This window comes from Pelmatolapia mariae, linkage group LG2 (assembly GCF_036321145.2).
Source record: "Pelmatolapia mariae isolate MD_Pm_ZW linkage group LG2, Pm_UMD_F_2, whole genome shotgun sequence".
NCBI lineage: Eukaryota > Metazoa > Chordata > Actinopteri > Cichliformes > Cichlidae > Pelmatolapia > Pelmatolapia mariae.
The window spans coordinates 31,950,640-31,964,892 of NC_086228.1; the positions used below are offsets into that span (position 1 = coordinate 31,950,640).

Here is a 14,253-nt window from a genome sequence, read left to right on the forward strand (position 1 = left end):
TTTTCTCATATAATGCAAAAGCTTTTTCAAACATGCAAAATACTTAGTGCTGTGAACATGTTTAATGGTAATAAGAACAAACTAAGAACAGCTGCTCAGAGTTGTGGTAAAGTACTCTACCAGAACAAGAACATCACAAAGGGACTGGCTAACAGAGGGCAGAACAGTCCTGATTATGAGGGATCCCTACAAGGCTGTGACACCATCAAACTACTGCCGCTCTATAACAGGGAAGCTTCACTCAGGCATCACAGCAGAGGTTCAAAGCACCAGCTGCTGGTACATCAGGTAGAGCAACCTGAGCAGCGGCTAACTGTACAATAATATTTCCCTTTTGGAATAATAAGTAACTCCTTCATCCTCGGCCATACAGCGTGTAATAGGATCACAATAAAACCTGTTGGCATGCTTTTCCTTGTTCATTAGTTTTAACACGGATGGCTGATGAATAACTCCAACTGTTCCCAAAATGCTTGTGTGATTGCTGCTAAATGTACAATAAATGAGTGTTTTTGAGAGCTGCTCGTACACGCTGGAAGCCCCTTCCTTTGTGTTATGTACTTACCAACAATGATGAAGCCATTGCCTGACTCCCTGTAATGAGGATTGGCCAGTTTGTGTCTTGCCAGCACCTGAAAGAAGAAAACAAGTATCTCAGGTGTAAAAGGCAAAACACTGATATTTGCCTATCATTTGGATTTCAGCATGATCAGCAGGAGCTGTGGTATTCCAGAGAAAGCGGGTAACGTATTCCCCACAGAAGCAAACATGGATGATTATATTTTAAAAACTGTGCCACAGGCGAACAACAGACCTCAGACCAGCTACATCGATGTACAACTTCCTGTATTTCTGCATGTATACTGGATGGTTCCCTTTTTTCCTGGTAATGTGGGGCAGCTCAGGAGGTAGAGAGGGTTGTCTGCTGAGGGTTGGTGGTAGCCTTGAGCAGGACACTGAACACTGAGTTACCCTAGATACAACCATCAGAGCGTGAGTGTGTGGACGTTAATTTTAAATCACTGGGGCAGAGAAAAAAACGACGAAACGCAGACACACCAGCTCATCTGTCATACCCACAGTAATGCTTTGATTACACCACTTCTCCCTGAACCAGTTTGATCTCTGCCACCATAAGGTGTGCTATACCACATTTCACATTCAGTATCTTAAAATGAGTCTGCACAGACGAGAGAGTATTTTATTTATTCAGGTCAAACTGAAACTCCAGGCCGCTATGTGGTTAGGAAACCCTGGTGCTGTCGGTCACACTAAAGATGAAAGACAGTGTGCTGAGTAAACATGTAAGCTCACAGCATACAGACCACTCTGGACCTCTCTGCTGTCAGTGTGTAATGTGAGGTAATGCTCAGTCATGGGAATAACGGCGTTACAAATAACGGCGTTACTTTTTTCAGTAATGAGTAACTAATTACTATTTCTATCGTTACAACGCCGTTACCGTTACTAATAAGAAAATGCGGTGCGGTCGCGTTACTATTTTTCAACACATAGACGACTGAAGCTGTGTTCAGCTTACTGCACCTTATATCAGTTGCACGGAAGTAGCTGTAAGTAATCTGGGCGCTACAGCTTTAAGCAGCTGCACGCGCTCCCGCGGACGGCAATCACTTTCTGGCACAACACCTGGAGCTAAGGGGGGCAAAACAATGGCATGAGTGCTGCTGTCCATCCAAACTGGTAAGACATCATGGTATTAGAGAAATACACTCTCTCTTTGTGCTCCCACTGCAGCATTTTGAATTAACTGGAGGCTTTTCAGGAACTTTTAGAACAACCTCCTAATCCTGGTCTACAGCAGTCCAGCCCCAAAGCATCGGCATCACTCGGAGACAGGATATAACTTTAGAGATACTGTGTGGATGAAAGCAGCGCTACATATTTGCTTCATTTGGACCCTGAAGGACAAGATTTCTCTCAGTGTTGCTGGAGGCCAAGCTAATGCCATCCTGGTTAGAAACAATGTTACTAAGATTTTTCAGGCCGAGTAACATAATCTCAGTTTTGTCTGAGATCAGAAGTAAGAAATTAGAAGTCAGCCAGCCTTTTATGTCTTTAAGACATGACTTTAAATCAGCAGTCCAACGTTTTTTGCGCCACGTATCGGTTTAATATCAGACAATATTTTCACGGACCGGCCTTTAAGCTGTCTTTGATAGGACAAAGACAAAAACTGTGGTATTTTGTAAATATAATAATAATAAATGTGAATTCACTGTGTAATCGTGTAACTTTGTTAGCAGCGTCCTCCTGAAATTTGCCAACAACACTGAGAGTAACATCCTCCTCTCTGCCCCTTAATGCTCTCTGGTCACTATGGTAACGTGTAAATATTTCTTTCAAAATAAGACACACAACTACACCACGGGAAAAAGACCCAGGGAAACAGAGTTAACGATAAGAACCCTGAAAACCATAAATTTCACACCTGAGCCCAACTCTCCCGGCCCGGCACCAAACGACTCACAGACCGGTACCGGTGCCCTGGTTGTTGGGGACCGCTGCTTTAAATTGGTGTCATCCAGCTTCATAGCTCAATACATGTGGGTATGACCCGCAAAAATAAAATGTATACGTATGCAATAAAATGTACATGTTTTTTTTCTTTGTGACTGGAACATTTTATTTGTGGTGAAATTCATTATTAGTTCAGGTAAAACAGGTAAAAAAAAAAAAGGAAGACTTGGTGCAGCAGAGCTCTGACTGTCAGCCTGGCGACAGTGCTGAAAAGAAGCCTGGCGTTATTTCATTTTACTACATCAGTAGCCAGTAGTAAAATGACCTAGTTTATGGAAGGATTTTTATAGAGCTGCAAACTATCTTTCTATGCAAGTTCTTTTAAATGAGTGCAATGTCATTTCCTCTCCAGTTTACAAGTTATCTGCTTTATCTGCTTGTGTCTTATATCAGGGGATCAAACCTCTGATTTCAAGCTTTTTTCAGAGGAGCCACAGTTTTCTGCAACGTATGCAGTGAGGACGTAACACGAGATATTTGACTTCTGAGAATAAAATTTACATAGCTGCTCTACATTATTGTGGCATATTCTTCCACTGAAGAAGATAACAAAGAAGGAAGCACCTTTAAAAAATTTTATTACAGCACTTTCATAAAAAAAAAAAAAAGAGTGTACTGAAACTGTGCAGTCCATTATTGTAAAATGGACGTTACTGTCCAGACAGATTTGGGTTATTGGTCAGTTTCTATGTCGTGTGTGGTCAAAACAGTCAGTTCATTCATATTTAGCAAAGAGTAACAATGCAGTGTAGGGGTTGTCATTTGGAGCATCCACGTGAATGTTATGAGCACCAATTCAGGTAAAAAGTCTAAGAAATCAGACAGAAACAAAACCAAACTTCTTTATGTGTTAGAGGGTACAAGGCCAAGAGTGAGGCTTTCAAATGAATTATGAATCTGTCTAAATATTTGGATTTCTTGATAATAATTTTGAGTAAAAATTTGCTGCCACTCGTCCTCAGCCTGTGCTATGAGGACCCAGATAGCAGTTTAGCAGAACTCTGGATGGGTTATTCATTTAAACAAATTCATCCTGCTGCAGCCAGGTTTTTGAAAGAAAAAAAAATCTGTATTTTGATCAATTATTAAATCATTTATTAACTTAGAAAAGAGTAACATAATATTGGATAGTCCACATTTAATCATTTTACTGTTTGAGTCAAAAGTTATATTTAGGTGGTCTGGGAACAGACACAGACTCTGGGGACTAGTGATGTCATTCTGTTAAAATAAATAATGGCAAAGAGAAACTACCCCTCGCAGTCAATCACGATCACCTATGAGAAGTTAAAAGGCCTCAGCTGCATATGCTGTGTATCTTAAGCAAACTATACAGACTTGGTGTAATTTCCCCGGGTACACTCTGTGCTATGAGGCCTGATCAGTATCAGTGCCCTATTCAAATTCCTCCTAATCTGTCTATCACCATTTTCCTAATATTTGTATTGCTGAGACATCCACAATTACTTTGCTTCCACATCTGCAGTGTTATTGTTTGAAACGGCTATTTTATGGTTGTGATCAGTTCCACTAGTGCGGGATTTGTCTGTGCATGACTGTGACTGAAAAACTTGTTGTGAGTGGTGATAGTTTCCATCATTATGTAATTTTACTGTTGATGAGGTTGGAGAAACCTGCAGTCAGCTAAAACTGAATGTTTTCTATAATGTTTTCATCTTATCTATTTTAATTCTTTTTATCACATTATCCCTCTGTTCAGCACTTTGGCCGACACTTGATGTCTTTTAAATGTGCTATATAAATAAAGATGACTTGACTTGAGTCACTTGGATGAGTGACGAAACGTTTCTCCCACTGACACTGCTGTGTGCAGATGAGCAGAATCAACTGTCCTGGCCTTTAAGGAACCACATCTAGCACTGGATATTTCATAATAAAAAATAAAAACAGAAATCTTGTTCCAATCCTTTGTTTGTTTGTTGTTATTGTGAACTGAAAAGCTTTTGGACCTGAAGCTAAACGATGAGGTTTCCCTCTTATCTTCCACACAGGGATTCCATGTCTGTCTAACTTTACTCAAAGGCCACCGCTGGCCTGACCACTTTTCCCCGTCAGCGTGACATACATGTCAACTGACACACACACAGACACACACACGCGCGCACACACACACACACGCACACACACACACACAGGGCTAAATAGAGGCAGAGGCTGATAGCAGATAGCTTGTTGTGGTAGATGTTTCCTGTTGCCTTGCTACTCTTTTCATCAACACCTGAGATGAAAACCAAGACCTACTCAACCGCAACATTAGAACTAAAGAATACACGCCCAGAAAATAAGCACACACGCACACACACACGCACACACACACACACACACGTTACTCACACTGCTAGGCAGTACTTCCACTGTTGTATTGAAGAATTTATCTCCATTGGTCTCGATATTTCCACTGCGAAACAGGTACCTGCATCGTTAAAGAAAAGAGCACAGGTGGAATATAAATACGCCAAACTGGTAACATCTACACACAAAGATGCTCCTGGGCTCAAATACTGCACGCAACATTATTATCACATGTCATATCAGTTTCATTTCTAAATTACATTTTCCTTTAAACCGGCGTTCATGTTCATTTGTGCAATGAAAAAAAAAAAACCCAACAAACTTCAACCTATCACTTTAAACTTTACTGCTCTAACATACAGAAATTATTCTGAATAATAACTGAAACCTGTGCAAAGATGTTTTAAACTGCTACAGTATCACTTGACAGGAGGAAAATATTTAAAATTGAGCAAAGAAACTGTCATTTTTCTAGTTTTCGTCTTGATGTCTTGATGCATTTTTCTAGTTGGTTCATATTATGGAGGGAAGTCATTCTTTGGAACCAGGCAAACAGCTGTGTGACTACCAGACAGTCATGTCAGCATAGGATCACAGTCTGGCACATGTACTGTACAGGAAAAGTCATGAAGCTCATACAGTTAGAATGTTGACTTTCCAGAAAGACGTGCTGCAACCAATCATCGCTTTTTGTTCGACCATAACAGCACAAGTTTCACAAAACGAGTGATAGAGTCATACTGACTTTGATGCTCCAGTTTCTCTTTACTTAGTAGCACAAGGAGATTTAAACATTCTTAGGAAATACATCACAAACTATTAAATAACCAGTTCTTATCAAATTTGGTAGAGAATATGAGTGCTAACATTTTTTTAAAAAGATACTCAGATACTAATCTGAGTATCTTTTTCCTGTGCAGTATCTTTGATGTACTTAGGACTGCGCTCTTCTGGAGCCACTCGCCCAGTTTGGCCGTCACTGCCCTGAGTACTCCAATTACCACGGGGACTACTAATGCGTTCACCTTCCACATCTTCTCTCGCTCCTCTCTCAATCCTTGGGACTTCTTGAGCCACCCATATTCCTTCTTCCTGATATCTGTTAGTTACACATTTTAAATCTCATGTTTTGAAAGCCCGGTTAGTTAGCCATCACCGTTTGTCTGTATATGTTCCACAGAATCTTAGCTCTGTCATTTTCAATCACCCCAGGGGGTGATAGTATACAGATGTTTCGGTATACTATGGCAGCCACTTGGTTATGGTGTTCCATGTATGCTAGCATCTTGCACCCTGCTGTTATGTGCTGGATTGTCTCAGGGGCATGTTTACACAGCCTGCACCTGGGATCTTGCCTGGTGTGACAGACCCCAGCCTCTGTGCTGTCTTTCAGTCCAGCCACTAGTTGAATTTCTGGATGTCAGCCACTTCCTCTACCTGGTCCATTATGGTTCTTCTCCTTGCTCTTCTTCTTTCTCTGGTTTCTCACCAAGCACATGGTTGGTTGTGGCCATCTTCCTGATGTACTCCTGGTGAAATGTTTGATCCTGGATAGTGGTTCTGACACTCACTTGCCCCTGGCCACCTTCCTTCTGCTTAGCTCTTGGGTTTCTTTGGGATAAGGGCTGTCCGGCCTCAATTTTGGGTGCATCTCATCCAGTAGCAGCTGGTTCCTTTGTGCTGCTAGACATTCACTGAGTGCAGTTAGCTTCTTTAGCCAGCAGGAGTGAATCATGTCAGGGTGTGCTGCTGTCCAACTCTTTATAGTGGAAACTTTTTCTTGGATTTCTGCCATTGTGATGGTTGGTCCTGTTTAGGGAGGTTCCTGTGGTCTATTCTTAGATCCACTAGTCAATAAGGATTGTTGTTATATGTTGTGTCCTTCTCCTATATGTTCTTCCAGTATTGCTCCGTCTCCAGACTCTATGGGGCTGTTCTCACATTGCTTTCCTACTACTGAGAGTACACCTTGGATAGTTCAGTGGAGCAGGGCTGGTTTATTCTCCTGGATCCTATTGGTCTTGTTCAAGCAGTTAGCCAAGGCTTTGAGTCTTTGTTTGACTGTCTCTAAGGCCTCAGGTAGTGGCAGTTTGTTGTACTTGGACACAACAAACTGCCACTACAATCTTCATTAATCCTTTCTGCCATTCTGATAGTTGGCTAACCTCCCTCCATGCAGCCTTGATTTTGACCTCTACCCTTTTTCCAGTTTTCCATGGAGGGTACTGCTCCTTGTAGCCGTTGTTCATCTTATAGTCAAGCATCTCAATGATCACCAGTATTGGGGAGTAACGGAATACATGTACCGCCGTTACGTATTTAAAATACAAAATATGAGTAACTGTATTCTGTTACAGTTACCATTTAAAAAGGTGGTATTCAGAATACAGTTAATTTGCTGAAATAAAGGGATTACATGGCGGTACTTTCCTGTTTCATATGTTCGGCTATGCCCTCTCTATTTTTGGTTTCCACGCCCCAAACAAAACACGCATTAAGAGGCTCTAATGTCTGTGTCTCAATCTCGCGGCCCATGTCACCCCTGCTTGCAGCAGCATAATGACGTGAAGAAATATTTTAAAAAATTATTCACAAAAATGATTTAATATGAAGGCAATAGGCAGACTGTTACAGGCATCGCCCTAAAGAATGTAGCTTCATGGGCAGTGTAGTCCGTGCTGCAGGGAGAACGGACTGCCATAACCGTTATGTGTCTGTGAGCGAGGGAGGGAGAAAAAGGTAAAGTACGAGCTGTCACCGAGCAGAAACGGGAGCTGGAAGCATGTAAATATAATAATAACCTCTGCAGCCAAAAAGAGTGCCTGACAAGCCCAGCTGTAAGTAAGCTATTGTATAGAAATTTCTTTTACTTATGTATTAATCACATTATTTTATTGTATAATGCCTTGGTGCCACTGGATTTTAACATGTCTCACACCAATACTGTAAGACAAATGGTGGGGGTCTAGTTAGGAAGTTGGGGGAAGCAGACAACTCCACAGGAAGGAGTCTTTTGTCTCTTCGAGGACTCTGGAGGTAGCAAGGGAGTGTGAATCTTAAGGTGTGAAACAGCTGTGTACTGCCTTTTGTTCCTGGAGAAGGTATTTAACTGAGAGCCATGTTAGGCTCAGTGAGACTCTGCTGACCTGCCCCGTGGTCATGTAGGCTCTCCACAAGCTTGGTTGTCTGTTCTTTGTGTGTTTTGATTAAAGAATGTTAGCTACCGCTCACTGCTCGTCTGCAGGCTTTATTTAATGGAAAACTTCCACAACACTATTAAGACTCGACTGTACACTGTGTTCATGTTTTCCTCCGAAACAATAAGTTGCGTTGGAGCAGCCTTTCAACGCCTCTCTCTGTCTCTCGCTAGCAAAGTTGACCCAGACAACAAAGTGAAGCTACGAGCCCGACACGGATTGGAGCTGCGGACCTGTTTTATATACGCATGAAACTGTTTTCTATACGAGATCGCTGCAAATATATTCAGATTTAAAAATCTAGTATGGCGAGTATTGGTATGGCGAGTAACCTTCAGTAAAAGCAATAATTCACACAGCAATAGTACATTCATGTAGTTGTAAACAGCATGATAATATAATAGGTAATCCAAAGTATTCAGAATACGTTACTCTCACTGAGTAATGTAACGGAATACGTTACTCTCACTGAGTAATGTAACGGAATACGTTACAAAATACATTTTGGGGCATGTAATCTGTAGTGGAATACATTTTAAAAGTAACCTTCCCAACACTGATGATCACTGTTGCTGTGGTGTAGATCAGTCGGTTTTAGTAATGGTCACAGTAGGGATTGTTTCTAATGCTGCATTCACATCGTCTAGTAGACTTTCAGAGGGTACTTCATGTAGTCAGCCAGTTTTCCAGCTTAGCCATGACCTTCACTTTCGGGTCAGCTGCTCTCACATTCAACACCTTCGACGCACCAGTTGCTCTTAGGGCTTGGTACCCAATCTCTGAGGGTGGGGATAATGACATTTCCCCCTGACCCGACATCCTAGCTCTGCCTTGCCGCAGCATTTGTGCTGTACCTTGTCATCCTCTAGCTGCTGCTTGTTTCATGCGTGTGTATGAATGAAAGCAGTTTGTAAAGCAGTTTTAATGTGCAGACTGGGTCACCATCATCCGTCTAGATGAATTTGATTGAGCAGCATTTGTGTTTTTGTCCTCTTCTTTTTTTTAAAATAGAAAACATTAATTTGCAAAATTTACAGAATGTATGGAAAATAACTAAACAAACTAACCCAGAAGTGTAGACTGGCTGGGAGAAGTTGAAGAGGATGTAGTCACCCTGGAGGGGAGTTATTGCCCAGAAGAAATCTCTTCCTTCGTAAGCACTTTTCAAACTGTGCGTCTGGTAGTGTTTCAAAGTGCTGCTCACCTCTGCAGGTGGGTTATTGTGAGCCTTGTACAGCGTCTGCTTCCCAAAGTCTTTGTCCTGAAGTGGATAAGAGAAAGAAGAGAAAAATATCTTTGCACATACCACAGCACATCCACAGGCGAGAACACTTAACAACATAGATGAATGATTCTGGGTTTGCAGTCAATTCAAAACACACACAGTTAAAATGCTAAAGCTGCACATTCACATTATATGCCAGTGTTCATGTTAAATGTTTTCACTCATCGGGCTGTGCTGTCATGTATCTACTCCATGACAAACACCATCATTCTTTCACACTCATCTCAGTCGCTTTCTCTTGTCTTGAACTCTATTGTCAGCTAAGCAAACAGCAGATCAACAACATTTTTTCTGCTCAGGTTAAACTGTATGGCTGATCTTATAGGGCTTTGGAGTTGACGTCACGCCGCAATGCATTGTGGGAGCGCGGCACCATTTTAGCAGGCCACGAATCAAAACAAACACACTGTGTTGGAAGGAAGAGTGCTACGAACCATACTTAAAAGCAGCTCAAAATAAAAAGGACGGTATAGAGACAGATTGCGTCCGGATGCAAAGAGACGGTACTTGCAAAAAATAGCGTGCACTGGAAATGTGGACCCGTATGAAATAACGGCCGTGGAGTAGAAACACTAGGCCAACCGCTATTGACTTAGCCTGATATATTTTCCTACCTTGTCTGTGGAGTCAGCGCATACACGGCGAACCAATTACAAATCTCTGTGGAGGTGCACATCCACCAAGGACTGGGTACAAGATTTGGCTATTTTTAAGCCTCCACGTTGTGAGTACGCCGTCATTCAAACAAAGGTAAGTCAGTTTGAGTACTGCGAGTAAAATGCGTTTGATATTCCCCCGAACATTCAGATTAGTGCAGCATAAATTCATTCATGAGGGGAAATTACAGTGAGAACATGTGGAGGCTCCGTTAGAGGGATGACATATTGAGTTCAGTGCATTGATGTGACATTGTCCTGGAGGATTTAGTCATACACCTTGCTTCCGTGTTTATGTCCTGTGTAACTAAAAATACATTCCATTTTGGTTTTATACATTGATTAATGACCTGCAGAATCTCTTTATTATATTAGGTGATTCATAATTGTCACTTAAAGTCGAACTTTATGCTTTCTCCATCTTGAAAGTGATTACATCCTTGCATTACATACTTTAGGTTCATTTTCTGCAGGCAGGTTTCTGAGAGAGAACAGGCAGATTTAGAATATAACATGCAGCGTTCTATAGATGGATACATAAAAAGATAAAAAATTACATGTATGTGCTAACTTTCTCAACACTTTGTTACATTTATGATAAATGGATTTGAAAGTAGATAAAACACATGTGTGTCGGCCTTGGCTCATTAAAGTTCTTGTCTTTAAATGAACTTTGTCTGTGTGTGTTTCAGGTACTGCACTCTCAAAGACCGAATGAACCAGCATTGCAGCCGTGGGTCATTGTGAGCATCACAGGGAAGGTTGAAGCCGCCCACTGCACCTGTATGGCCGGAGTCGCGGAGACCTGCACCCATGTCGCTGCTCTTCTGTTTAAAGTAGAAGCAACAGTGTTGATCTGTGGCACAAGTACTGTTACAGATGAACCTGCATACTGGGTTTTGCTGTGTAATATGACCAAGATACAGTCAGTGGTTGGCCATAAGATAGACTTCCTCTTCAGCTGCCCAAAAAAAGGCTCTCAATTAAAACATAAACAGACCATTTGCAGTGACAGGTAAAAGAAGCCGTCCTCAGAAAAGAAAAATTCCACCTGCTACTGTGGAGGAGTTGTCTCAACTGATGGGAAAATATTTCTCCAAGCATAGTTCTGTTCTGAATAACCCATAATGTTTTATTTAGGGGGTCTACATTTGTGCCTGAAGTGCATTGCCATGTAAATAATTAGCATTTACTGAATATGTACTTACTAAGTAACACTGTTCAAAAGTTGAATAAAGAAACAAATAAATGTTTGCCTTTAATTAAAACCACTTTGTAGAACATCACATCAGTTACAATGTAGAATCAATGTCATGTATAGTTTACAAATGACAAAATGTTCACATAAAATCATGACAGCATTTAAATAATATCACCCACTGCTAGCATTCTGTAATTTACTGTCTCTTTTGAAAACTTATCACTACATATACAGCACAAGACTTTTAAGAGTATTTAACAAGAGCATTTTTCCCTGGTTTTACTACCACACTGGTGCACATGTTCACCAAAACGCAGCAAACCTTCACCATCTTATCCAGAAGGGTCACCTCTTCACCCTCACATGGAAGAAGTAATCTGATTGGCATGGTGGTGTGTAGCATGTGGTGTGAAGCAGGGATTTCGTAGTGCCCCGTGTGTAGCACTGGAACCCAGTCAGGATTTGTTTCATCCATTTCATAGACTGGTTTGCTGCAATAATGAAAAACAATTAGCAACTTTATAAAGAGAAAGTCTATAATAATTATAATTCTATAACTGTTTATAACTTGCATAGTTCATAATTCTGTATAGTTTTCATATTTATATCCTGTTCATAGTCTGTACATAGCTTGTACACCACTACAGCCTGTACATACTTATAGTTATAGCATATTCATAACATACCTTCATACCGTGTACATTGTAACATACCCATAATAGACCCATATTTTGTACCCTCATACCTATAACAGACCCGTTTCTGTAATATATTTATATATCTATATTATTGCTAATATATATTTTGTAATATATCTATATTATGGCTAAAGCACTTCTGGATGGATGCAAACTGCATTTTGTTGCCTGTACTTGTGACATGTGCAATGACAGTAAAGTTGAATTCTATTATATATATCTACAAAATCACTCATTAGGATGTTTGTTCTAATTTGCTATGACCTCAGAGCGCATTGAAAATAAAACTATTAGGCTATAAAGAGTAATATGAACTTATTTAGATCTTACCTGAATGAAAATGTCTGGAGCACCAACAGATATCTGGAGATGGTAGAGATATCGTCTCACAGCTGCTATCCAGGCTAGACGCCTTCTTTTGGTAACATCCGATACATGAGCTTCCTCACGTTGCTTCCAGGTGGGGAAATGATAAAAAGAGAGCCCCTTTTCTAGCTTATTCCCTTCCCGATCGTGCGATCTAACATTACAACCGACAACACAGCAAGTGCGAACCATTGCTGATGCTTTCGCTCCTTTGTTTGGCCTGCTAAAATGGCGCCTCGGCGGTCACGCCCGCTCCCATGACATCACGCTCCAAAGCCCTGAAGTGTTTCACAGGAATGCTTTTCATTGCTCAGCTGTCACGCCTTCTTATGTAACTCTACTAGTTTTACAGGTAGTTCAGAGAGATATTTTACCACCCGTTCACCTTTAGCCTTCTTCTGTTGTTTAAGTCACGTTTGACACATTTCCTGGTTCATATTTGTAAAACCGCTTTTAAATATTTAAATCTGAAAAATATTTTACGAGTCTTCAATAAAGGCCTACTAATTTAACAGAAGAAAAGATGACTAGAAAAGCGCCTTCTCTTTTACTTCCACTCAGGTGTCCCGACACCATTACCACCAGATTCTAGTAATATGCAACCCCTGCACATGTGACCCTTGAACCTCGTTATCAAAGCTCTTTTTAACAAATGAACTGTAGAAAATGTTCAGCAGGGGACATTAACATCAGCCATGTTCTCACTAATGAACTGATTGGTTTAGGAGAGTGCTGCCCGAGTGGTGCTCGAAGCCTGAATTTAATCTGCACAAATTGGTTTGGGTCGAGACATTTGCATTCTCACCTCGACCTCCACTAAAGTACATGCACAAAAATGGCCATTTACAGGGTCAAACACATTTTATTTACTCATTGGCATTTTACAAGATGTCATAGTGTTGATAAAGTCCAAAGACAGCAATAAAACTGGTAAAGCAACTTTACCCTTACATTTACTTTAAAGTGTTACAAGTGTCATAAAGAGTAAATCAGACTCCTGCTGGACTTTGACTGGGCTATTCCAACACCCTGAATCTTTTCTTTTTCAGCCATTCAGTTTGTTTCTGTGCTTGGTGCCGTTGTCCTGTTGCATTACCCAAATTGGCCCAGGTGTTATCTTTACATCTGGCCTTAGATTCGATTGGAATATACTTTGGTATAGGGAGGAGTTCATAGTCGACTTAGTGGCTTCACAGATGGTATGAGGAATACATGCGGATGCACTGTGTTTTGTTTTCACCAACTATCCCCAACGTTCTCCAATGGCTTTGACAGATAAACCTTCATATCCATCATGAAACACGTTTTCTGGGAGTCAAAGGAACTCTCACCTTCAGATGCTGCAGTTTCCCGGGCAGAGAAGAGTGGAGACCAACATGCTGAAAAAGGGAAGGCTTGTACCTCTGCTTGAGTAGTGCCTTCTGCTCTGTGCAGTGTTTCTATATAAAATATGAGAACATGTGAGTTTGAAACGCACTGTAAAAGCTGCTCTTTACAAAAAAACAAGCAATAGGAAAAATGTACTGTTCAATGCTTTCTCAGTACTGGAAATACCATGCTTTGTATAGACAAGAGGTGTCATCTACATAGAGTATGTAGAGTCTGAGTCCCAGATCTATTTAACCACAGATTTATTTAGAGATTTATGCTCCATTTTAACAAAAATCTACAACAACAACGTGTTTTTTCTTATTTGTAGGGCTGTAACAAACAGTAAAGTGTGTAAAAAAAATGAAGTGGTCTGACTCTTTCCCAAAACACAAATGAATCTATACTTTACGTTTCTTGACTCTTGATATAACTGACTTACATCATTTTTCTCGGGGTTGCAAACCTTCACCCACAGAATGTGATCCAGCAGCCAGTCAATAGGTTTGTCTCTGTGAAACATGAGGAAGAACTCGGCGATCATTGGGAGGTCACGGGTCCGAAACATCTTGCCTGGAGAATCACACATACACACAAATGCATTCGTGTAATATTACCTGAAAAAATCCAC

At 40.8% G+C, this 14,253-nt stretch overlaps 1 protein-coding gene across 1 annotated transcript in view; it reads right to left on the bottom strand.

Moving 5' to 3' along the window:
• zgc:154054 (Alpha-1,3-mannosyl-glycoprotein 4-beta-N-acetylglucosaminyltransferase B-like) overlaps window positions 1-14,253 on the bottom strand; it is a 28,161-nt gene that overhangs the window by 1,385 nt on the left and 12,523 nt on the right. Inside the window, exons 9-13 of the mRNA XM_063487605.1 lie at window positions 14,065-14,195; window positions 13,586-13,693; window positions 9,116-9,309; window positions 4,894-4,972; window positions 566-632 (exon numbers count right to left, since the gene is read on the bottom strand). Of these exons, the coding sequence (XP_063343675.1) occupies window positions 566-632; window positions 4,894-4,972; window positions 9,116-9,309; window positions 13,586-13,693; window positions 14,065-14,195 (579 nt within the window). The remainder of the gene's footprint in view (window positions 1-565; window positions 633-4,893; window positions 4,973-9,115; window positions 9,310-13,585; window positions 13,694-14,064; window positions 14,196-14,253) is intronic.